This window comes from Bubalus kerabau, chromosome X (assembly GCF_029407905.1).
Source record: "Bubalus kerabau isolate K-KA32 ecotype Philippines breed swamp buffalo chromosome X, PCC_UOA_SB_1v2, whole genome shotgun sequence".
Taxonomy (NCBI): domain Eukaryota; kingdom Metazoa; phylum Chordata; class Mammalia; order Artiodactyla; family Bovidae; genus Bubalus; species Bubalus kerabau.
The window spans coordinates 24724023-24750505 of NC_073647.1; the positions used below are offsets into that span (position 1 = coordinate 24724023).

At 41.2% G+C, this 26483-nt stretch overlaps 1 protein-coding gene across 6 annotated transcripts in view; it reads right to left on the minus strand.

Annotated features, from left to right (window-relative positions):
- The window catches only part of ARHGEF6 (Rac/Cdc42 guanine nucleotide exchange factor 6), a 114642-nt gene that overhangs the window by 60977 nt on the left and 27182 nt on the right, over positions 1-26483 (minus strand). For all 6 annotated transcript variants that reach the window (XM_055565544.1, XM_055565543.1, XM_055565548.1 and 3 more), the window contains 4 exons: positions 22134-22218; positions 19841-19965; positions 18045-18246; positions 6569-6639 (listed from right to left, as the gene is read on the minus strand). In XM_055565544.1, coding sequence (XP_055421519.1) covers positions 6569-6639; positions 18045-18246; positions 19841-19965; positions 22134-22218 — 483 coding nt within the window. The remainder of the gene's footprint in view (positions 1-6568; positions 6640-18044; positions 18247-19840; positions 19966-22133; positions 22219-26483) is intronic.

The window sequence follows — 26483 nt, forward strand, 5'->3', positions numbered from 1 at the left end:
AGGTAGATAGGTGTCATTATACATTTGTCCAAACCCCTAGAATGTCCAACATCAGGAGTAATGGCAATGTCAACTCTAGACTTTGGTGCTAATGATGTGTCAATGTAGGTTCATCAATTGTCACAAACATACCACTCTGATGGGACATGCTGATAGTGGGGGAGGCTATGCATGTGTAGGGGCAGGGGTATACAAGACATCTCTCCATTTTGATCAGTTTCACCATGAAGCTAGAACTGCCCTAAAATATAGTTTTCTTTTTTTAAGAAGGGTAGATAAGCACTAGAAAGGTAGAGAAAAAAATCTTTCCACCTTTCCTACCAAATGGAGGCACTGAAGACAGACTGGTTAGGCATCTGCCATACATTACAATAAAGTAGAAGAAAGTTAGAAAAAATAAACGATACTGGCCCTTACTTATTATATTTGCCTATTTGGCTGTAAGGAAATATCTCTACAGATATACAGTTGCAGACAGAGGCAACTTCCAGAGTTTAGTACAGGCAAACCTCGTGTTATCGCACTTTGCTTCATTTCACTTTGCGGACATTGTGTTTTTTCACAAACGGAAGGTGTTTGGCAGCCCTGAATCAAGCAAGTCTACTGGCGCCATTTCTCCAACAGCATTTGCTCACTTCAGGTCTCTGTGTCACTTTTGGTAATTCTCCCAAGAGTCTACACTTTATTGTTATTATTATATTCATTGTGTGATCAGTGATCTTTGATATGACTACTGCAGAAAGATTACAACTCGCTGAAGGCTTAGATCATAGCATTTTTAACAATAAAATATTTGTTAATTAAGGCGTGTACATTGTTTTTTAAGACGTAATGCCATTGCACACTTAATAGATGACAGTAGAGCATAAACAGGGACTTCCCTGGAGGTCCAGTGGTCAAGACTTCACGCTTCCACTGCAGGGGGCACGGGTTTGATCCCTGGTTGGGGAACTAAGATCCTACATGCTGTGCAGCATGGTCAAAATTTTTTTAATTAAAATTTAAAAATTGGATAGGACTTAAAAGAAAAATAAAATGGAAACATAACTCTTATATGCACTGGGAAACCAAACAACTCATGTAACTCAGTTTCTTGCGATGCTCTGGAATCAAATGGGCCTTCCCAGGTGGCTCTAGTGGTAAAGAATCTGCCTGCCAAAGCAAGAGACTCAAGAGATATGGGTTCTATCCCTGGGTTGGGAAGATCCCCTGGAGCAGGGAATGGCGACCCACTCCAGTATTCTTGCCTGGGAAATCCCATGGACAGAGGAGCCTGGCGGGCTACAGTCCATGGGGTCACAAAGAATCAGACATGACTGAGTGACTGAGCACTCACGGAATCATATCTGCAATATCTTTGAGGGGTGCTTGTATCAGTGAGCCTGGACTATTTGTGGCAGCACAAAGGACCACATGCTTACAGTGGGCTGCACTTGTTGCAATAAATAAGGAATTTCACCCTCTGAGGCATTTTGATGGGAATGGAAGAGAACGCAGTCCCTTCTGCAGGGACAGGTTGCAGGCACGCACATTCTTGCCGGGATGAATACGACTCCCCTTCCAGCTCTTCTCTGCTTATCTAAGCCCTAACATGCCCTCAATCCTCTCTGCCATTCAACTTTTTCCTGTTGCTGTTGTTATTTAGTTGCTAATTCATGTCTGACTCTCTGTGACCCCATGGATTATAACCCGCCAGGCTCCTCTGTCCATGGAACTGTCCAGGCAAGAATATGGGAGTGGGTTGTCATTCCCTTCTCCAGGGGAGTTTCCCGACCCACAAATCGAACTCGCGTCTCCTGTACCTCCTGCATTGGCAGGCAGATTCTTTACCACTGATACACCTAGGAAATCCAATATTTTCCTTTATTGATTTTTGAATTTTAGTTTAGTGAGTATCAGAATCGCCTGTGAGGAATGGAGAGAAAGCAGCTGAGGGAACTGTTTAAAAATGCTGTTTACTAGGACCTATGGCCAAAGATTCTGATGTAACAAGCCAGATGTGGATCCCAGATATTTACAGTTTTAATGGTCTCCCTGGGGGCTTTCAAATGCAAAAGATTTCCCAGCCACATCTGGAGCAACTCATCTTAGGACAGTTTGTCACTTGACATCATTGCCTGCCATGTGGCTTACGCCACGTCGGTCCTGTCTTCCCGGTGAGACCATGGATGCCAAGACCTGAGCGCTGCATGCAAATGAACCCTGACAACTAAGCTACATAGTTTCCTCTTTCTTTTCTTTTTTTTCAGTTTTATTGCGATCTAATTGACAAATAAAAATTATATATATTCAAGATATCTTACTTGACATTTTGATGTATGCACACATTGTGAAATGAGCACCACGATCAAGCTAATTAACACATCCATCACCTCACATAGTCACCATTGTCTTTTGTTCTTCTTTATTTTTAATCCCTCCTGGCACATAACATCAACTTACAATAGGCAAAGAGAGCCACTGAGCAGATTATTAGAAAAATAACTCATAGAAAACGATGTGCTTTTGTTCAATGGTAAGAGACGTTTAACAAATGACAGGGAATTTTTAGGACAATGAAGGAACCAAAGTCAGGAGCAACAAAAGCCTCCTTTAGGCTGTCATGTCCCTAAAGGATGCTAAACTCCCTTTCAAAACAACCAGCTAGGAGAGGCCAAGCCTCAGTTTGATACATTAAACATGCCTCATGGCAGATGTAGGTCCGAGTTGGGCTCCCTACGTCACTTTGATCATACTGGAGAACTTCTAAACATTTCGGAACTGATGTGCCACTAGAAGCAAACTGAGGCTTAAATGGGTCCGAGATCAGCTGATAATCCCTCAGAAACTTGAAAAAGGGGAGAGAATGTGTGCAGACCTGCAAATTCCAAGAGGTCTCTATCCTGCCCAAGCTTACAGGATGTGAGAGTTAATTTTATGTATCAACTTGGTTGGGTCATGAGATGCCCAGATTAAATACTATTTCTGGGCAGGTCTGTGAGAGTGTTTCCAGATAAGGTGAACTTTGAACCAGTAGCCTGAGTAAAGCAGATTGCCCTCCCCAATGTGCATCATCCAATCTGTTGGCCTGAATAGAACAAAAAGGTGAAGGAAGGAAGAATTGGCTCTCTTTGTACCTCACTGCTTGAGCTGGAACATCTGCTGCCTGAGGACTGGAATTTACACCCTTAGCTCTCCTAGTTCTCAGGCCTTTAGACTCAGACTGAACCACACCACCACCTGTCCTGGGTTTTCAGCTAACACATGGCAGATCATGGGACTTCTCAGCCTCCATAATCATACAAGCCAATTCCTTGTATGTATCATTTGTTCTGTCTCTCTGGTGAACCCTGACTAATACACAAGACCAAAATAAAGAAAGCATTTAGACTAGCGAGGACTCGCTGAATGAAGAGCCATAAGAACATATCTGATCACAGTATCGTCAGGGTGTGAGAACAAAAAATCTCCATGAAGGAGAAATAATGAAGAAGACATAGTTCCTGTTTTATTTATAGCTATATTTATATTTAAACAGGCTATGTATATGTATATATGTATACACACACCCACACATCAAAGAAAGTTTGGCATCAGATTCAGCAAGATGTTAATGATGATCATCTCTGAGTGGTGGAATTATAGGTGATGTTTGTTTTCTTCTTTATACTTTTCCTGCACTGTCTGATTTTTTAATCATTATTTATATAATAAAAAAATTCTTCCTGTTTTTAAAAAAAATGAAGTAAAAATCAGACACTAGTGCTCTTACAGAACTAGCAACGGAAAACATCTACAATTAATGACTCTTAGGAAGAAGAGCTAATGTGAGATGAGATGGGGACACCTTACATATGGGTGAACTTGATTTTTCAGATCTCCAAATACTGTGGGTGAGTACTCAGGTATTCAACACAGATTGGGAGGGTGATCAGAACACTCGGAACATATTTTGAATTTGTTGCTGCTAAAAATTTGCCTAAATACTCAAAAACGTAGATTTTTAAAAACACCAACTAGCCCAAATCACTTCACACGCATATCTAATTACAATAATAAGTCCAATTGGTCTCAATAATCCAGCAATATTCATATTACAGCTCTACAGTTCTTTCTCAGGCCATCATGGGCTCCCCAAGACCTTTTGGGTTTTTTTAAATTAAGTTTGGTTTGAGAAAAAATTTAAATATATATCTATTTTTTGGCTCAACAATTTAACTTCTAGGACTCCACCTTACAGATCTTTATACGCTTTGCCAAAGTTACACACAGGATGTTCACTGCAGAATTGTTTATAACAGCGAGACGTGGAAATAAGGTACATGGACTCCAACAGGAGATGGGTGATAGAAACTGCGGTACATCTTGAGTTGGTATTTAGTATAGATAGGACTTGTATAATGCCCATAAGAATCACAGAGGTTAGTCTGCCTTGGATAATCCCAGTGAAGTTGCTCAGTCGTGTCTGACTCTTTGTGACCCGTGGACTGTAGCCCACCAAGCTCCTCCGTCCATGGTATTCTCCAGGCAAGAATACTGGAGTGGGTTGATAGACTCAGCAGAGGCAGAGAGAGAGTCAAAGCTGAGTGATTGTATGCTCCAGACCGGCAGGGAGAAGCAGCTATTGTAACACTTTCATTCACCATTTGACTGCACCCTTCCATTAAAAATTTAATCATTGGGGTTCACCTGGAAGCTAAAAGAAATGGTCAGGACCAGAGGTGGGGTGGGGGGGATTGTGTGAAGGTGGTAAAAAGGTACAAACTCACAGTTATAAGTACTAGGGATATAAAGTACAACATGATAAATATAATTGACACTGCTGTATGTTCTTTATGATTATTGTTAAGATAGTATATCCTAAGAGTTCTCATCACAAGGAAAACACATTTTTTTCTATTTATTTGATTTTGTAACTCTATGAGATCATGGATATTCAATGACTTACTGGGGTCATCATTTCATGATGTATGTAAGTCAAATCATTATGCTGTACACCTTAAATTTTCAGTGTTGCATGTCAATTTTTTCTCAATAAAACTAGAATAAAAAAGAAAATGCAAGGCAAATAAATAATTGAAAATATGATAACCTTAACTGACAACTCAGAACACAAATTGTGTAGATAGCATGATTACAACTACATTGGGGTTCTCTGGTGGCTCAGAGGTTAAAGCGTCTGCCTGCAATGCGGGAGACCTGGGTTCGATCCCTGGGTCGGGAAGATCCCCTGGAGAAGGAAATGGCAACCCACTCCAGTATTCTTGCCTGGAGAATCCCATGGACGGAGGAGCCTGGTGGGCTACAGTCCACAGGGTTGCAAAGAGTCGGACACGACTGAGCGATTACACTTCACTTCACTTCAATGATATATAGCTATATATGTATAGGAAATGCATCAAAATATTACCAGTTTTTTAAAAAAAAGATCAGGGATGAAGAGAGAAGGGAGCCTAGCTCTGTTCGGTGATATATTTTAACCTCAGAAATGTAAAAGGAAAATAGTGACAAAATTATCCCCTGTGATTATTGTCCATGCTACCTATGAAGTTCCTACCTGATTTTTCACACCAACTACTGTTCATGTCATCATTATGAAGCAAACTCACTGAAGAATGATATTTCATTTTTTGAAACCAAATGTATAGAAAGATTTTAAAACTCTTGAGGGACTCCCCTGCCGGCCCAGTGGTTAGGACTCTGCACTTCAACCTCAGGGGGCACGGGTTCCATCCCTGGTCTGGGAACTAAGCTCCTGCAAGCCACACAGTATAGCCAAAAAATAAAATAAAAACTGTTTATCCATGCACACAATGAAAGGAGTTGGCAGCAAAAACACACATAGAACATTAGGTGAAAAGTGAAACTATATTTCAGCTGTGATGAGGAAGATGACAAGGCTACCAAACAGGGAGACTTCGGGGTTATGAGGACTTGACCTTTTCATTAGTGACTGGGCCAAGTCTGGAAAGAAGACACGGAGGAAAACAGAGTAGATTAAGGGAAATTATACAATTTCTTTTTCAAACAGGAACTTATTTTGAGTATTGCACATGCCCTATTTATAGCTTATATATTTTGTCATATCTGTGTTCAAGCCAGAGCCATCTTATTCCTCCCTCTGTGCCAAAGGACAGTCTTCCCTTAGGGCTGTCCTCAAGAACAAGGTTGATAATATTTCCAAGGATATCATAGCAAATTGATTGATTCTGAAATAAAATCACACTATGCAATCATGTAAACTTTACTCCATTAAAGGAACTTGGGGATTCACCTCCTATCTGTAAGGCGAGCTCTAACTGCTGAATTTCCCCATAATGTCGACATATCAGCCAATTTCTCCTTTGTTGCAGTTTAAAAGGCCTTGCTCTGAATCTTTGTGCTACCCTTAAATTACTCAGTACAGTGGATGTAAAACTTCTAGACATCTGTAAGAAACCTACAAGTAGAAGAGTTCCATTATAATGAAGCTGACATTAGACCCTTGCAATGCAACTTTATCCAGTCTTCCATTGGTGTTGCCTCAACACTTCAGTGGTTCTCCATATAGAGAGTCAAGAAAATTTTTGTTCATCATCTGAACACTCACCACAGTATAATAATTCTTGGTAAGTGGAGTCGCTTCAAATCCTTTGACAGCCTTGGGGGAGAGAGGTCTCTCTGTGAAAAAGACATTTAAATTATGTTAATATCACACAAGTCTAAGATGAACATTTTATAACATAGGTCAACTAACATATAAATATTGTCAAGTGGAAGGCTCAAAGGAAATATATGTTTCTAAACAAGTGAAGCTATAATCTTACTAAACTACAGATGGTCAAGTCACAGCTTCTTAATGACAGGGTCAAGGCAAGAACTTCAGATCCAGTTTGGGCTGTTTCTTCACTCATCTGCTTCTCCATTTGACTTATTATAAAACAGATAAGCAAAGGAATGCTAACCAAATACGTTATGTTTGTAACTTGCAACTAACCATACAAGAATAACATAATACAGATAATAGCAGCCATTCTTTCTTGGGGCTGGCTGCTTATTGTGCCCAGAATAAAATAATCAGAATCTTGAATACACTGAAAACTAGCAGGAAATTCTTCTATGTATCATTTTAATATCATTACATTGTGCTATAAAATGTTGTCTTTCTTTTACGAAGTTTGTCTTATCTATTAAACTCATGACTAAGAGATATCCCAGGATGCTTTTTTTAAAAAAACAAAGAAACCACTTAATAAAAATACAGACAGGGGACTTCTTTGGTGGTCCAGTGGCTAAGACTCCTCACTTGCACTGCAAGGGGATCAGGTTCAAACCCTGGTCAGGGAACTAAGATCCCACAAGCCACCTTGTGCAGCCAAAAGAAATTTAAAAAATAAAAAATACAAGACAGCAATCATAAATGTTTAACAGTGTCACTACAGACTATCTTCCTTACTCTCATTTTGTCCTTTGTCTCATTGCTTTATATTCCATTTTTACCTTGCTATATTATATTGTATGCTGCTTTAAATTTCTTCTGAAGTATGGTAGAGTATACATAACCAAGTATTATCATCCGGCCTTGATCTTTCCTTTTCTAAAAGTAATATTTTCTAGTTTTATATCTATGACATTCCACTCCTAAAAAATACAATATATATAAAAGAAAAACCAACAATTAACCCGTCACCAAGAGCTAACCATCACCCACAGTAACGTTTTGAAGTATGTCTTCCTATTCCTTTTATCATGTGTTTGTGAACACACACACACACACAGTGATCTTTCTTAATTCACCTACAGCTTAACTCTCCTATTACAACACTATTTCATGAACATTTTTTCCATTTAATCTTGATTTCTAATGATTTTTATATTTAAAATATCCCTTATGTTTACTTGGCACTTACCAGCTTTTAGGACATTTTATTTGATCTTTACAATGACCCTGTGAGGCAGAGATAATCTTCTCATTTTGCAGAGGTCACTAAAGTACAGAAAGGTGAGGTCAGCTGCCTAAGGGCATGAATTTGGGAAATGGCAGAGCCAGGACTGAAGCCCGGGTGTGTCTTGACAAGAGCCTGTGCTCTCAAGCAGCAGGACGTCCAGAGATGAAGCTACTGAAGGGCCTGGTCGATGGCATGAGCAGTGGTTCCCCATCTACCTCGGAGCTCAGAGGGGCCATCAGTTCGATCTGGGATGGTCAGAGAAGATCTTGCTGGGCAGGGGGTATTTGATCTGTCCCTGGATGGGGGCTAGAATTCAAACAGGCTGAGAAGACAGCAGAGCGTTTGCTCAGCAGGGAAGATTCCAGGAGCACAGCTATAGAAATGGCAACACTCAAGGCAGGGCTGTTCCTGCGACAGTGAACTGTCCATCTGGACCAGGCTGTGTAAAGTGGAAATACAGCAGAAACGCAGGTATGAGGGCCAATCCTCCCACTCCTCAGCGACAAAAAATGGGGCATATCTAGTTTAAGATCTGCCTGGATCCCATGGTGTCTTCACGAGGCTTTACTGGATAAATCTGAGCAATTCAAAGCCACCCAGACTATTACTTGAGATTATAAGTGGCAGAGCCAGGACATGAACCCAAGTACTGTATTGCCAAGCTTGGTGCTCGCCGCCCCCCGCCCCCCACACACACACTATGGTTTTGGACTCTTCAGCATACTTGAAATCAACAGTCACCAAATTCTTTTAGTTTTTATTAAGCAAGTTTTCTACAGTATAGCCCTGATGCTACTTAAAACTCAGTTGTTTTGTGTAATTATGACATAAACCAGTCTGATAAAAATAGAACATTCCAGAGAAATCAGCAAGATGTGGTCGCCTTTCGAAAGCAAGGCCAAAAGGAAGGGTAAACAGTAATGGAAAGTCTGCTAAGATGCAGAAGAGGAAAGGAAAGCCCAAAGGAATTGGTCACTGCAATTGAAAAAAAAAATGGTAACTATGTAAAGTAGAATAGGGAAACCTGAAAGAAAACAGTGACTGCCATGGAGATTCCTGGGTGGCTGAACATAATGCTAAAAGAGCTGGTGCTTTGATAAGATCAATAAAATTGTTAACAAGGATTTACTGAAAAGCCCAGGGGACTATATTCAGTATATTGTAATGACCTATAATGGAAAAGAAATTTTCAAAATATAGAGATATATACATATATATGTATAACCAAATCACTTTGTTGTATACCTGAAATTAACACAATATTGTAAATTAATCACACTTTAATAAAAAAATTCTAGTGAAAAAATTTTAATAAAATAGTCAAACTCTAGCAAGACTGACAGAGGAAAAAAGAGAGCAGACACATATTGCCTATATGAGAAGTGAAATATGGGATATCATTACAGACTCTAGAGATACCAAAAAGATAATAAATAGTATGAACAACTCAAAACACATAAATTTGATAATCAGGTGTGAAATGGAACAATTTCTCAGAAAACCAAAACTACCACAGTTCACCCACTATTAAATATACCATTTGAAGAACCTTATAACTAGTATGGAAATTGAATTTATAAATTGAAAACTTTGGAAAAAAGGAAATCTCCAGGCCCATATAGTTCTAATGGAGAGTTCTACCAAATGTTTAAGGAAGAAGTCATAGCAATTCTTCTCAATCTCTTCCAGAAAATAAAAGAATTCATTTTATAAAGTCACCATTACACTGACACCAAAACCAGACAAAGACAGTACAAAAAATAAACTGCAGACCCATATCCCTCATGAATTTCGATGGAAAAACCTTAACAAAGTATCAGTAAATAGAATTCATCAATATTTTATAAGAGCTTTATACCATGGAATTCATCGCATGGATACAAGTTGGTTAAATATTCAAAAATCAATAGATGAAACCCATGTTAGTAATAGTCTAAAAAGAAAAATCACATGATAATATCAACGGATGCAGAAAAAGCACAGGACAAAATTAAATACCCATTCAACAAAAACTTCCAGAAAGAAATAGGAATAAAGAACTCCTCCAACTCTATAAAGAGCATCTACAAAAACCTTATAGCTAGCATCTTACCTAGTGGAGAAAAACCTACAGCTGAATGCATTCCGAACCCCAAGATCAGGAATAAGGCAAGGATGCCTGCTCTCACTCAGCGTCGTGCTGGAAGGTCTGGATGTCCCAGCAGTCTTGCTGCAGAATGGGGAATCAACCCCGAGAGAAGAGGGAAAACAGATTTGGAAGGACAACCTTGGAAAATCTTTAGAAACGTAGCCTTTGCAAACAACCGGCCCCATGAAAAAATTCAAGGGGTGGATGCAAAGAGAAAAACACCAGTACCAGGTTTCAGTGACAGTTCTTGCCTCTTGTTCCTCCTTTGCCCTCTACCCCGCAGCCCACCACTGCTACTCTTAACACGTGTGGTCTTAGCTGAAACCCACTCTTGGCGAGACATGCAGAGAAGGAATGAATACGTGGAGGTCCAGAAGAAACAAGTTCAGTCCCTGGGGGTGGTTCCAAGTGACAGAAGGGGGGTCAATTTTCCCTCCCCAAAATGTCTCTTTGGCACATGGATTATATTGAGCTGAAAACAATTAAGGCTCTAAAGACTCAGGAAGTCTTTCTTTTTACCTCCCCCTTAGATGCCTAGAGAATTTAGGTAGAAGGCCTGTTCCCAGAACAGAGCTATCAGCAGAGACATCTGCAAAGAACATGGGCTGGGGGTGGTGGGGACAACTCTTGGAGATCAGAGTCCACTCTGTGTTCCATGGTCTCTGCAAGGCCCAGCAAACATTTATTTGCCAAACATTTGCTTTTCCATCTCTCTGTCAATTGCCTTCTTCCCCTTTGAAGTCACAAACCACTACCCCCAACACCCTCTTTTATCTTTAGCTGAAGATGGTATTTAATATGAACGCTTCACCATTTTGGCAACTTACTCAGTTCCCCTGGGTCTCTCCCATGTAGACATATTATTAAAAATTTTTTGTGATTTTCACCTGTTGATCTGTCTCTTATCAATTTCAAAAGAACCTAGAAGGGTAGAGGAAAACTTTTTCCTCCCCAATATAACCTAACTAGAACTAATATGAAAACATAAACCTTTTAGGTGGTGTTTCTAAGGCCATTAAAAAACTGGTCAATTCAATTCAATCAACAAAAAAGAAATCAATGAATGTAGTGAAGAATTCAAATGGGTTATTTAGCATAACTCAAACAACAACAGTGTCACACAAGTATAGACATAAGTAACCTTCCTAGGGCATTATGCTAAGTGAAATAAGTCAGAGAAAGACAAATACTATACTGTACAATAGGATGTATACATGGAATCTAAAAAATAAAACCAACTAGTGAATATAACAAGAAAGAAGCAAACTCACTGATACAGAAAACAAACTATTGGTGACCAGTGGGGAGAGGGAAGGGGGAGGGGCAATATAGGGATAGGAGAGTAACAGGTACAAACTATTAGGTATAAAATAAGCTACAAGGATATACTGTACAACATGAGGAATACAGCAAATATTTTATGATAACTATAAATGGAGTATAACCCTTAAATATTGTGATCACTATATTGTATAATTTATATAATACTATACAACTGGGGCTTCCCTTGTAGCTCAGTTGGTAAAGAGTCTGCCTGCAATGCAGGAGACCTGGGTTCAATCCCTGGGTCAGGAAGATCCCCTGGAGAAGGAAATGGCAACCCACTCCAGTATTCTTGCTTGGGAAATCCCATAGACAGAGGAGCCTGGCGGGCTACAGTCCATGGGGTCACAAAGGGTTGGACACGACTTAGCGACTAAACAACAATAACAAATATTTCAATTAAAAAATGTTACAAATGTTGGGAAAAAAAAGAAATCGTCCTTATTCCTATGTAACGATCCTTTTCCCATTAACTCTCCATTCATTCCTCTCCCTCGCTAAGGTATAGATTCCTATGCCTGTTGGTGGTGACAAGTCAAAAAGAAATCTAGTGATAACTGGTTTTCTCTGGATGTGAAGGATCTGTGTGATACACCCTGGGGATTAAAACAGGAAGTCTAAATATAAAGCCTCATCATGGTTTTGGATTAGAATAAGTAGGAAGAGTCATTTCTTAATCTGCCTTAATACAATTTAATTAGCCATCTACCTAATCCTCTCATTTGACATCTATATTTACGTGCAAAGAAGAAGTTTTAGAAGGATTTATTGACCCTTTAACTGAACAGCTGAAGAAAACAGAACTTGTTTAAAATATCTGCTCCAATCATATTTGCCTCAATAGCCAGGAAAATTTTAATGCAAAGTCCTGATAAAACCTTCACCTTTTCTTGGTAACAAAGACAAAAATTTTAAGGAGAGATATAACCCATTGTGTTACTGAGATATAACTTACTGTGGTGTAGTGCCAAACATGATTTTGGTGTGTAAACAACAAGGTCATTTACAAGTTACCACTAATTTTGAAGAAAAAGACAACAGGATAAATGGCTAATTTTCTTATTTATAATGTATCTGAGTCAAATGAAATGATGGATAAAAAAGACCTTCTGTAGTTGATATAATGACTAAGTTATTCATACATGTACTTTTCAAGAAGTAAGATCCTTGGAAAAAATATTTTTTCCTCAAAATGGGGTTTATTTTTCTCATGTGACAGGAAATTGAAAGGTGGCCTGCAGGACTGGTAACAAGAGCTTCCTAATGTCACCTGTGTCTGAGTTCTCTCATTCTTGAGGAGAGGCTTTTGTCATCATGGTCACAAAAAACTATTCTATCTTCAGCCTTAAACTCATGTTGAAAGATGTGTGTGATGTGTGTTTGTGTGTGTGTGTGTGTAAAACACTATACTCAAATATTCTATTTCTCAACTTTCTATAGTATTAGAGTGGTGGTTCTGTAAGTCCTCAGAAATCAACCTCCTCCTGAAGAGAGGAAGAAACTGTCTCCAGGGCTTTGGCCATAATTATCTCTAGACAAAAGTTACAGAGGATTTCTCAAACTTAAAAATCCATTCCCCAAGGGCAAACTTACCAGAGCATGAAGTGCTCTTGTCAATGGAACAAAACTCTGCATAGCTTTCCGTGGCAGAGGCAGCAGAGCCATCTGCGGGCTGAGGGTTGCCCGGGACTGGAGTTCCTTTGTTTGATTTCTAAGACAAAAGAACCTGTAGCATCAGCCTGAATTGTACCCAGGCTACCGTGAATGAGTATTCCAGAATTCCTGACTCTTCCAGTGATCTCCGTGTTACACATCTGGCCCAACCGTAAGCAGATAGAGATCACAGAAGTCCTTTGTTCCATGCCTGATTCGACTTTATAAAGGACCCAGAAGTTGTATAGCAGAGGGGTTGAAAACTTCAAATTGAAGGTTTCGTTTCTTTGAGCTACACATTTAATCTAGAAATCATTTTTAAAGACTCTTTAAAGATTAACGTTCTTTCCTAAGTGGACACATCACTATGGATTTTATGGAAAGACATTCCAAAGTTGACAAGTATCTTCTAAGTGTTAGTCACTCAGTCGTGTCTGACTCTTTGCGACCCCATGGACTATAGCCCACCAGGCTCCTCTGTTCATGGAATTCTCCAGGCAAGAATACTGGAGTGGGTAGCCATTCCCTTCTCCAGGGGATAAAACAGCATAACACTGAGTTTATATTGTCCCTCAGCAGCATTCTAAGTAGGTTGTGGCCTTCTTACTGTTTTGTGCAGCAAGATTTGGGTGGGAAAGGATTCAAGTCGGCGAAGAGCTGATACCTACTTTGCCAACAAGATGTTTGCATTACACCAAGTTAATCTCCTCCACAGTCCCTTAAACACGCTCCACTTGAACTACCACCTATCTTTCACGGTTTTCATTCTCCCCAAACAATCACTACAACTTATATTGTCCTCCTCTCTCTTTTGGACTTGTCCACACAGCCTCCGTGTCTTTGAGGGTTCAGCTCAAGTCCTATCTCTTCCAGGAAGCCTCTCCCAACCTCTCCAGTCACTGCATACTCTCTGTCCACTGATGATCTGCTATCTATTTGACACTTCATCATCCACCACTTTGTAGTGTCCATTGGCAGTTTAATCTCCAGCTCTTACCTCTCTCCCATGCTCTAAATTCATCCTGCCAACCTGCTAGAAATCTTCAGAATGATAACCTGCTGGCACCTCCACTCAACATGTCCAAAACAACTCATCATCTTCCAGTACCAATCACCCACGCCCAACACACACACACACACATACACACACACACACACACACACACACACACAAAACCTCCTATCTTCTCTATTAAGGGAGTTCAGCATCTACCAAACATTTCCTATGTCTAAAGCACTACGTTAGGCACTATGGACACAGAAAGATATACAAAGATGAATAATTTGCGTTTGATCTTGTCAGGATGAGCTGGGTACCTCTCTTCTGCTCACCATTCTCCAGACTACCTTGTATTTAGAACTGAGCATTTGATATGCTAGTAAGACCATCTCCTCACAAGACTATGAACACCACGAGGGCAAGAGGCATGCCTCAGGCTTCTGTGCCTCACTGGTTCCCTCATCATAGAACTGATATCCTACTTCTGGCAAATAAACCTTTGCTGCCCAGCTAGGTGGATGACACTGCATGCCCTTAAGGAGCTCACCATCAACCTGGACCCCTAGACTTGGCATTATGTTCACCTCTTCCCTTTCCTCATAGCTAATCATCAGCAAGCTTTCTTGATTCTGTTTTCACAGTATCTACTGCATCCATCACTTTCTATTCTTCTCCACGGTCATCAAAGTCGATTGCTGGGACCTCAGCAGTAGTCTTTACTGCTTTGTCCACATTCTCCTTGATTATCCCCACCACTTCCCTGCCATCCAGCGCCAACATCATCACTAGAAAGATTTCTCTAAGCCACATGCAATCCCCTGCTTACAGCTTGTCATTGACAGCCTTCTTAAAGTAGCTCCAGCCACACCCCTTCTCTTCACTCACCTGACCCTCAACCCAAATCCTCCTACCACTCACTCCATGCTTCCCTGCTTTCCAGCTTTAACTTAGTAACTGCTTCTATCCTCTGCCCATCAGAAGCCTCTTTTCATCATTCAAGACCCAAGTCAAGTGCTTCTTTCCTCTTGCTGCTGCTGCTAAGTCACTTCAGTCGTGTCCGACTCTGTGCGACCCCATAGACAGCAGCCCACCAGGCTCCCCCATCTTTCCTCTTAGGTTACTGTTAATCAAATAATTTCTTTACTCTTCCAACAGCTTTGTATATATAACTTTGTGTGACTTTGTCCTAACCTGTCATGTACACACCTATCCTGACTACTAGACTGCAAAGTCCTTGGGGGCAGAGTCCATGAGGACAGATTATTACAACCCCCTCCCCACCAAGTGGGCTTCCCTGGTAGCTCAGTTGGTAAAAAGAATCCACCTGCAATGCAGGAGACCCCAGTTCAATTTCTGGGTCAGGAAGATCCCCTGGAGAAGGGATAGGCTATGCACTCCAGTATTCTTGGGCTTCCCTGGTGGCTCAGATGGTAAAGAATCCACCTGCAATGAGGGAGACCTGGGTTCAATCCCTGGGTTGGGAAGATCCCCTGGAGGTGGGCATGGAAACCCACTCTAGTATTCTTGCCCAGAGAATACTCATGGACGGAGGAGCCTGGTGGGCTACAGTCCGGGGTCGCAAAAAGTCAGACACAACTGAGTGGGTAAGTACAGCACAGCCCACCCAGTACCCAGGAAATAGTCAACGAACAAGCTGAACAGAATTGAATGACCTGTCGCACAACATTCATTCATTTTACAAATATTTACCGAGCCAAACCAACAGAAAAAAACATCTCTGCCCTTGTGGCACTTATATGCTAATGGTAGAATACAGATAGTAAATGAAATAAATAAATAAATAAATATACACTGTTAGAAATAAATGGTTAAAAAAAAAAACCTACAAAAGGGAAAGGGGACAAGAGTAGTGGGAACAGGGTCCAATTTCCCCCTGGGTGACCAGATAAGATGCTACTTCGAAGCCAACAAGGGAGCAAAGACCTGAAGTAGGTAAGGGTGGAGGGACAGCAGGTGAGGCAGGAAACCTGTCTGGAACAGGCAACCAGGAGGCCCGCGTGGAAGTGGGACAAGTGACAGGGAGAGAGGTCAGAAAGAAGGTCAGAGGGGACACCAGAGGCCAAATCCTGGAGGCCATGTAGACTATTGGGATGACCTTGACCTTCACTGTTTTTGAGCTGGGAGCCATTATAGTACTCAAGTTACATTTTAAAAGGATCATTTTAAAAGTACCCTCTCTAATCATTTTAATAATGCTCAAGGTACATTTTAAAAGTACCCTCTGGCTACTGAGTTTAAATAACACTATAGGAGTGACAAGGACAGGGGCAGGGATGACAGTTAAGAAGCTATTGCAATAAACTAGGTGGGAAGTGGTCCATACTCTTGCAGTCCTAGGCTTTCCCTGATAGGCAGGCCTCCTGACCCCAGTTAGCCAGACCTATTCTTGACAGCTGGAAAAGAGTTTCTAAGGGTTAGGTTCCCAGGTGCTCAAACAAGAGCCAGGGCTTGCCAAGTGTATGCTTAACTGAGTTGTAAACCAAAGAGAGTTTAGGAAAAACTCAAAGAGAAGGGGTCCAAGACCAGGACAAACAGCTCAGGGTGGTTGGTTCACAAGGGAGGAGCCAGACTATATGCTACAAGGCATCTCAGTAAGGGACACTATAAGGAGTGCGGCGTGCTGTCTGTTCGCTACCTGCATCCTCTCAACAATGCTTGGGATTCCCAGGCCAGACCAGGAAGCAAGGGCTGTTCCTTTTACCTTTCTGATGAAGGCATTGAATCAGTGAACAAAGTTAGAGTGAATTTGTCAAATTATTTAGAGATTCTAACAATCAGATTATACACATTGAAAGATGTAAAAGGGGTAAAAATCGGCTGTGGAAATCATCAAAACCAACGAAATTCCAGCCAAAGCCCATGAAAATACTTCAGGGCTCAACAGAAACTCCTCGATTCCCAGTACTAAAAGATACTAAGACATTTACACACACACACACATAATTAGAAATCTGTTAGTAAATACTCATTCTATTAAAGGAAATGCTCCACCTTCACCTGATACACAACACAGAAAAGCGTGAAGCTAAATTTTAGCTCAAATACTTTAGGGAAAAGCTCCTAACAGTGGTTATCTGGAGGAGATGAGAGGGGAACTTTTATTATCTCCATTATCTATTTTGATAAGTTTTAACTTATAGTGAGCCTATAATCTTATTAAATAATAGTATTAATTTTGAGGTATTAAAAAAGCAAAAAAAGACATCAACCAAAGGAAGAAATATACCAAGGAGCTAACTACTCAAAAGGAGCCCCTGGGTAAATAGTTTTGAAGCATGAAGAGCTATAATAATGTGAATAACTGAACCTTATTTTATCTGTATTATGACATATTTTTATAATGCCAGAGATTTTTGTTGGTTTTGTAATATAAGCAAGATTTAGTTTCTTGAAGAATAAAAGGCAAGTAAGTTACCTAAGAAAGTTCTAGAATGATTACTGATGAGTGATTAGATTGCATTTCTCTGGGTATCATCATGAAAAAGGGTAAACGGTTAGCAGTGTACAATGACTTTCAGGGTAATCTTATTCAGAATCAAAGTGGCCAGACAGCTTCCTGCAGCCTTGTGATTGTTATTTCTCCTACATATCTCTGAGACATTTAGACTTAAGTTTGCTCAAAGAGCTTAGGGATAAAAAAGGAAGTGAGCACATGGCCTCTCTTATTATTGTATTCTGCCATCAGTGATTCTTGGAGTAGCAGGAAGGACTTTGTACATGGGCTACATGGGCTAGAATTAGTAGCAGAAAGGGACATAGTTAAGGTGGAACAGTTGTCTAAGCTTTGAATTCTTTTGCTTTTTTAGTTTTTTGCCGCCTTGATGTAATCTAAATACAACTTGGCTTCAAAATATCTAATCACAGATTTTTTTATCCCAGTTCTGTTCTAGTCTTTTTCACATATACCAGTACAAACAATTCTGTGAACCAATGAAAACTGCAAGATTTTCCGTCCAAAGACCAAGAACATAGAGGAGTCAGAGTCAAAAAAGCTTTGAAAAGATTGACTTACCACTGGATTTAATTTCTCGGACATAATTACTAGGGAACCAGCCGGTTCTCCCATTTAATGTGCCTTCCCACCAGCCTCCTTCTTCAACTCTAGTGACATAAATGATGTCCCCTTTACAGACAGACAGCTCGTCTTCATTAGTCTGCTTAAAGTTGAATCTTGCCTTTACTATCAACTGGTGACTTCCATTTTCCGTCATCTCCTGGAGAAATAAAAGTCACACCAGATTAGGTACTCATCTCAATGAGGCTGGGGCAGAAATTCTATGAATTTAGGCAAATAAAGTAGGGTGACCAAGGATAAAACCCCAGGTCTATCTCAGTCTTGAATCTTTAACTTAGGAATGGGCCTAACATAGGTAGGCCTTGCCAGGACGCAGGCGGTGAAAAGAAGGGGATTAATAAAGCCCTCAAAATTGTAGGCAAACTTTTGCATTTGTGAGAATGCGTATTTTGGAGGGGGTCATGCCTTCATCTCCTTGTCCCCCACCAGTTATCTAAAGATACTACTTTTATTTTTTTGGCCACACCACTCAGCTTGTGGGGATCTTAGTTTCCCAACCAAGAATCAAACCCAGGCTCCCCGCAATGGAAGCATGGAGTCTTAATCACTGGACTGCCAGGGAATTCCTGAAAGATACTTATTTAAATGAGCTAGGAAACAAAGTAGCTTAATAAACTATCCCACTCTGCCTGTACCCAACACCCAGACAAAGTCTTACATAATTACATGACCAAGATTAGGTACTAACCTCCTCTCATAAAATCTGCCTCCCACCTCCCAATTACTAAGAATATCTTAAATTGGCTAAGGCTTAGTCATATGCAAAGATCAAATATCCCATAGTTACCCAAGCCAGGAGCTCTTAACCTGTCACAGGTCCCTGAGAAGATGATAGCACAATGTGCCTTTACCCAAAACAGAGTCTAGTAAATTCAGAGAGAAGATTTTGCATACAATTTGAGAGGGCCCAAGGGGTATGGAACCTTACAGTGTTCATCAGCTTCTGAAAGGGATCTCTGATCTCAAAAGGTTAAGTGCTTTGGAAGTAATTAAAGTACTTTGGAACTAATAGCTCCTGATGGCTTAAAGCAAGTGGGTGGATTTTAACAAGGAATAAAGGTCTCAAAAGAGCAGAAGCTAGGGTGCTTCCTTCCAAAAGCTCCCATTAAGACCAAATGCAATGATAACTGAGCCATCCCAATACAGGAGCTCCTCTCAAGCTCAGTAGGAATGCAAAAAGAAAAAGAAAATGGCAGTGATGATGATGAGAGCAAGTAATATATATTGATTGCCTGCACTGTGCCAGGAGCTATTTAGTTCTCTAATAAGCTGGGGGCAGGGGGTGGGTGGTGGTGACGGGGAAATAACAGCAAACTTCCCTCCGGAAGTCGGACTAACAACTGACATTTGCATAGGGCTCTCAGTTGCTCAATTTTAGAAAGGGACGGGCTTCCCTGGTGGCTCAGACAGTCAAGAATCTGCCTGCAGTGCAGGAGACCTGGGTTTCAATCCCTGGGTCAGGAAGATCCCCTGGAGAACGGAATGGCTACCCACTCCAGTAGAAAGGGATAGAACTTTGAGGCTTCAACCCTGACTTTCTGACTCTGTGGCCCACATGCCTTTGATGCGCTCCCTTGGGCCAGCCTGAATTGGGGTACGGTTCCAAATTCATTTTATCACAACACCCCAAACCCAACAGGATGGTATCTCACCACCTATGGAGATGTAACCAAGATAGCCATCGAATTGTATGGATTTAAAAACAGGCCAGGGGAATTGGGGACCATACTTACCACTGGCTTTGACTGCCTTTGCAGTCCTGGAGCTGTGCTAGAAACTGCTCCCTGTGGGTTTGTCTGAGAACTATTAGCAGCGCTAAGAGAAGAGGAACGTCCACATGGCCTTTCTGAGAGCTGATCTGTGAAAAGAGGAAAAGGCACCGTAAAGAGAGCCCCTTGTGTCAGAAAAACGTCTCCAGCAAAATATTTTCTTTCACGGGACATTATCAAAGGCAATCTGACCAGACTTCTAACTGTTCCACGATGAACATGCTGAGCTTATTTCATCCCCCCTCCCCTCCGTTGCAGTGGCCAACTTCTCTTTCTTAACCTTACTGGCCATTGTTCTCCAGTAGAATGAAAAACAGCGACACAACCACATTTTCTCTTAACCCATTTCTCTACAACACTTTGCTCCTGAACCCGTTGCAACAGTATGCCCTGTGATCCCCAGCAGAACTATATTGGGTACCAAACAGCTGTCTGTGGCTCTTATTACTTGGAAATATTTTAAATTTCTCGCTTTGTTTTTTGGCCCATAACTGAGTGGTTCTTTTCTTCCTCACATGGAGCAGTCTATGTGGCACATATAATGTCAAATCTCCCTTGTGCCTGGGGGATGGGAGAATGAGAATGAGAGAGAATGTATGTCTGGGAAAGATGCAGTCTTGATACTAGAATCTTTTTTTTTTTTAAACTCAAACTCAAGAGTCTTTTCCTTGAAACCATGTGAAATTTGATCAGCCCAGCGCTGAGTTGGGTGTTTTCAGAATGCCCAGAGCATACTAAAGGGAGGAGTTGGCTTCCTGACAAATTCAAATGAGAGTTCTTTTCCTCTCCATTTATTTTTAAAAGATATAAACTGCAAAAGTCTAAAGCCCAAACATTCCCTAGGCGACAAGCTCAGTATCCAAGTAATTTCCTTGATGCTGTGGGTTTTAACTTTCACCTCCTTGTATTTTATAAATATCTGTGGCAAGGGAAGAGACTGTAAAACTTGCTAGGAGAGTTTGGCAAAGGAACATATAATTTGTATGGCATAATGTTAGAATTATACGATCCTCCCTGCCCAGAACTGGATAGTTGTCATGTGTGTTAAATATAGTTACTTGAATTAGCTGTACTTTCTGCTATACGCCTTGCAATAGCGCCAAAGCATTTTCTTCCAGAAAGCAAAAGAACAACTTCAGAGAAGTATTTTTACATTTATTGCTATTATATACAGCTCTTTTGACTAAAACTGTAATTACTTGATAGCTTCCTAGATGCCCCAGCCTCTTTGGCACTTGATTATGTTGTCTGTTCTTGTTCTTTAATTGTTTCATGTGGGTAAGTTGAGTCTCCCTAAATAGATGGTAATTTTCTCCAGGGCGGGGACCACGTCTTACACTTCCTTTGTAGCACCTGGCAGTGCTGGGCACACAGCGTGTTGACTTTCCAGTGTTTTGAGCAGCAAGACCCAAGTTGGAGCATCGGGGCTCTAGAGTCAGTGAGATGTGGGTCTGAATCCCAGGTCTGCTGCTTACTTTCTACTCGAACCACTACAGGCCTGACTTTCCTCATCTGTAATATGGACCTACTACTGACACCTACTCCCAGGGTTGTTTCAAAGATTAAATGAGACTACCGATGGCTCTTAGGACGGCCATGACCCATGGTAAGGGCTCAACGCATGTTAACTATGGTTATTACTGCCCTGCTCTCAGTAAGATACTGTATCACAGAAGGAATGAAGCTATCCTTTAAGGTTATCATCATTTGGTTCACATGTACTAAGATTTATATTTATTTCATTCTGCCAATGTGATGGGTACTAAACATTTAAATAAATGATGTTCTTTTCTCTCACTATGAACCTGAGGTTTCATTTCCAGTGCAAGGTTACTGAAGGGTTCCTTAACATGGACAAAGACATACTGAAAACTATGAGAAAAAAAAAAAAATGTCTCTGGCGGGGAAAGGGAAGTAACGGCTGCATTTTGTAAACTTTATGAAAAAAGGAACTGATCTTTTTCCTTTTAATTTTCTGCCTTGTTATACTCAGGGGCCTATTCGATAGCTTTGAATGAAATTGTTTCTTGATTCTTATTATATTAAGGGCATTAGAAAAACATCTGTTATAGTTATGTTGAAATCCTAAAGTATGACGAATTAAAGCATCTGGCACCCATTGGGGTTCTTTTAAGGGGAAGAGAGCAATCTGTCCCAAGGGCACAGTTGTGGCCATAGTCGGATCCTAGAGGAATCAGAGACACGTGAACCCAAACATGTCACCCAGACCCCCCCACCCATCTCAAGCCCTACTTACCTTCTGTTGCTTTGTTGACAGCTAAAAGAGTGTTCAGAACCTTGGAGAAATTGACCCCTGCGTAAAGGTCATCAGGATCAAATATCTATGAGAAAGGAAATTGAAACTGTTAAGACACTGTAAGTATTCAACTCAACAAACCGAACTATCAGAAGGCTACTTCCTCCAGCTCTCAGGGGAAAATAATGTAAAAGCCAAGACCCAAACCTCTGTATACCTTTGGGAAAAAATGAAAGCGGCAGCAAAGCCGCCTAATGACATGTGGCAGCCATCAGTGAGTCAGAGAGAAGCAGTAATGGGAAATGAGAACTATGTCGAGTGCAGCGCCCACCAGGAAATGCACAGACCTGCTCTTCTGACCTGAACCCATCAATACTCTCGGCCCAGTTACCGGAAACCCTGTGCTGGGTTACAGTCAGCGCCCATCACCTACTGAAGGAGGGGGAGCCCTTGTGACCCCCTTTCCTCAGTGCAGTTTATTCACTGTTCTCAGCCAGGCACCGTCAGCACTGCCTTCCTCTCTTCTGCCCATCCTCACTGTGGCCACCCACTGGGTCCCAACTTCACACTGCCCAAACTTCCTACCTAGGCCTGCCTCTTGCTCCCAGCCTCAGTGCCCAGTTTCTGCCGCTTGACCTTGCCCCTCTCAGCTCATCTTCATGGATCTGACCCTTGGCCACTCTGAGCCTCTAGGTTCTTCCTGGCCTTAGGTAACTTTTCCGGATATGACCTCTGGCCTTCCTGGTATTGCTCAACTGCTGGCAGCGAAACATTGAAGAAATACAATATTTCACTTGGCCAGCTGCAATCATCATTCTGATATCCTCTGTCCCTAGGGAAGATACCAAGCAGTTACTGTTTTAAAGACAATTGTTCATTTAAAAATGTATTCAATATCTTGTAATAACCTATCATGGAAGTGAATCTGAAAAGGAATAGATCTATAGATGTATAAGTCAATCACTTTGCTGTACACCCAAAACATTGTAGATCAACTATACTTTAGTAAAAAAATAATTTCACAAATTTAAGAATAAAATTTCAAATGCATTCAATGTATTAAAGTGTATGGAGATGTCTTCTAGTCTCATAAATGTGTATTTGAAACTAGAAGTCTGCTCAAGGACAGGCTCAACCTATTAATCTGCCAGTCAATGATACAGATCTATATATGGTTTAGTGGCTAAGTCTTGTCTGACTCTTGTGACCTCATGGACTGTAGCCTGCCAGGTTCCTCTGTGCATGGGATTTCCCAAGCAAGAATACTGGAGTGGGTCGCCATTTCTTTCTCCAGGGGATCTTCCCAACCTAGGGATTGAACCCACATCTCCTTCATTGGCAGGCAGATTCTTTACCACCGAGCCACCTGGATTCCCAGATCTATATATATTATCTATTGTGCTGTGCCATGCTGTACTCAGTTGTATCTGACTCTTGCTACCCAATGGATTGTAGCCCACCACACTCCTCTGTCCATGGGATTTCCCAGGCAAGAATACTGGAGTGGGTTGCCATTTCCTTCTCCAGGGATCATCTCGACCCAGGGATTGAACCCACATCTCCTGCATTGGCAGGTGGATTCTTTACCACTAGCACCACTCTCCAATGCTTAACCAGATGCCCACTTTCTGGATAGAAATATACCTTAAAACAGTTTTTTCCAGGATGTCAAGAAGTTTGCATCCTTTTTTCCCCCAGTGTGGTGATGGAATAAAATGTACCTTTTCATGTGGGGCATGGTTGGTAATGAGCCTAAGATTCTGAAGGATCTGTCTTCCCTGATGGGAAGGTAGGGATATTTGTTCCATTTCTAATCTGCATGTTTTCTGGGAGCTATGTCAAGATTCAATTTTATCTTCTTTGTGTACATATTCTTTAAGACCGAAAATCTGTCTCTTGAGTGAAAATATATAGTATCCATTTTTCCCCCACATTTGGGAGGGAGGCCATCAGTGTAAACAATATATGCAAATGTGGGCCTCTTCTGAGACCCACAAGTCTTTAGTCATTTAATCAATGAACGTTTTGCATTCAAACTTAAAATGACTGACGAGCCCAATCGCATCTAAAAATGAGATTCTAATATACTTCTAGCAAAGGGGAGATGTCAATATTACTAAAGAGTTAAAGGACACTACAAATATGTTCCTGAATGCTACAATCTAAAATTCAAAGGTTTCCAGGAATAAATGGATAGGCATTCTGTTCTAGTTTGCCAAGACCTGAGTGAACAAGATGCAACAGACCCTAGAGACACTATCAAGTATCCCATGGGATTCCAGACTTACTGCATCTCCCTTAGAAGTGATATCAATGGGAAAGTGTTAATGACATGTATGCCAAAATGGTAACAAAGCAAAAAACTCCTAGTGGGAATGTGAGCATGTGTATGCACGTGGATGTGTGTATTGGGTAGATGTGGTGGAGATGAGTAGTGTCTAAAATAATAAATGGATGTAAATATCAGCAGAAAAAGGCCGAGAACTGTGATAAAAAACCTCCACCTTTCTTTTGAGGTTGCTCCTTACCAGGTTAATTGACCTCCTATAGGCGACCACACTGGCGATATTCACTTTATTAGTTGTTGTTTAGTCGCTCAGTCGTGTCCAACTCTTTGCAACCCCATGAACTGTAGCCTGCCAAGCTCCTCTGTCCATGGGATTTTCCAGGCAAGAATACTGGAGTGGGGTGCCATTTCCTTCTCCAGGGGATCTTCCCGACCCAGGGATCGAACCCACATCTTCTGCATTGGCAGGCGGAGTCTTTACCACTGAGCCAATAGGGAAGCCCACTTGTGTTGGTACTTGGCTGAATTTGAGAATAAAGACATTGATCAGAAAATGAAACATGCATCAGCAAGAGGCACTGCATCTGCTTGAGGGAAGTTGCCTGCACTATACACAGTTCCCTTTTTTAGAAAACCTCAATACACTAGAATTTACCCACAGATGCTGTTCTGAAGCACTCGGAACTACATAGGAAGAAGTTGGAAGGGGCCTCTCAGGACTAGTAGAGAAGGCAAAGCCTGAGGGTTATGATTTCTGAGCCAATGGAAAGTTAGACAGAACCATGTCACCCTCCACTGCACCGCACCCTCACGAGCATCACATGGAATAATACTGAACATTCCATCCCAGACCTTCTTCCTCACTCTTGAGATTGGTCACCTACTAAAATGGAAATACTGTCTATAGAAAGTGCAATACTTTCAGCTGCTATCAGTCTTTTACACCTTAGTGGAAATGAGAGGTGTGAGACCAAGTTTAGAGATGATGATGTGGAGAAAAACTAAGGGCACTGGCACCCAACTGGGAAAAAGCAAGGGAGACTCCCCCACCATGGAGAGGGTATGAGGTAAGCAGACTCCAATACAAGTCACTTGCCTAGGATTAATACCAATCATTTACATGTACAAAATAGACAACCAATTCCCCTTTTCTATCTCCAAAGCACTGGGATGGTGAAAAGGTAATGCAAATTTGTTCTCAGATGCTATATGCGATTTCCCAATACAATGGCCGGATGACATGCATCTCTGGCTTCTCTATGCAAGCTTCACGCACCTGTTTAGTGTCTCTGGTATGAAACTGAGCTTCAGATTAGCTGAACTTTTTTTTTTAATTTTTTTTTTGGTCCACACGTTGCAGCATGTGGGATCTTAGCTCCCCGACCAGGGACTGAACCTGTGTCCCCTGCACTGGAAGCATGGAGTCTTAACCACTGGACCACCAGGGAAGTCCCTAGCTGAACTTTCTTGATACTTATTTTGGTGCAGAAATTAGCTGCTTAGTTCCAGTTGGATCTGTAAAGGTCGGATGAACAGCAGGATTCCCTGCCTCCATTCACCACTACTGTGAGGCAGACAGGAAAGAAAAGATTGCTTCTTGGACTACAGCTCAATGGCTTCAAGGTCCTGGGCCTGCCATGGAATGAGGCAAGGTTCAAGAATAACAACAACAGAAAAACATTTACTCTACACTGGGTAAGCAATGGAGAGACAGGGAGTAAAGTTCATTAAAGATTTTAAGTATTTACATAGAGCCAGCCTAAGGTCTAATCCTACATCAGCAGCTGAAATCAGACAAGGCCTTTCATTTTTAAATGTTTCCCCACATTTTTCCATTTTGGATATCCACAATGACAGCAAAACCTATTTTCCATCCACTAAATACCAGGTGTTAATTCTGAACCATTGGGGATCTGCCAATATAAGCTGCACAGAAGTTAATATTTATATGGCTTTACAAATAGATCCTTTTTGGAGGAGTTTTCAGTTTCAACATGTATGCTATTTTATGACATCCTCCCTACACTGACAAAAGTAAGGAAGTGCAGAAGACACTCCCCCAA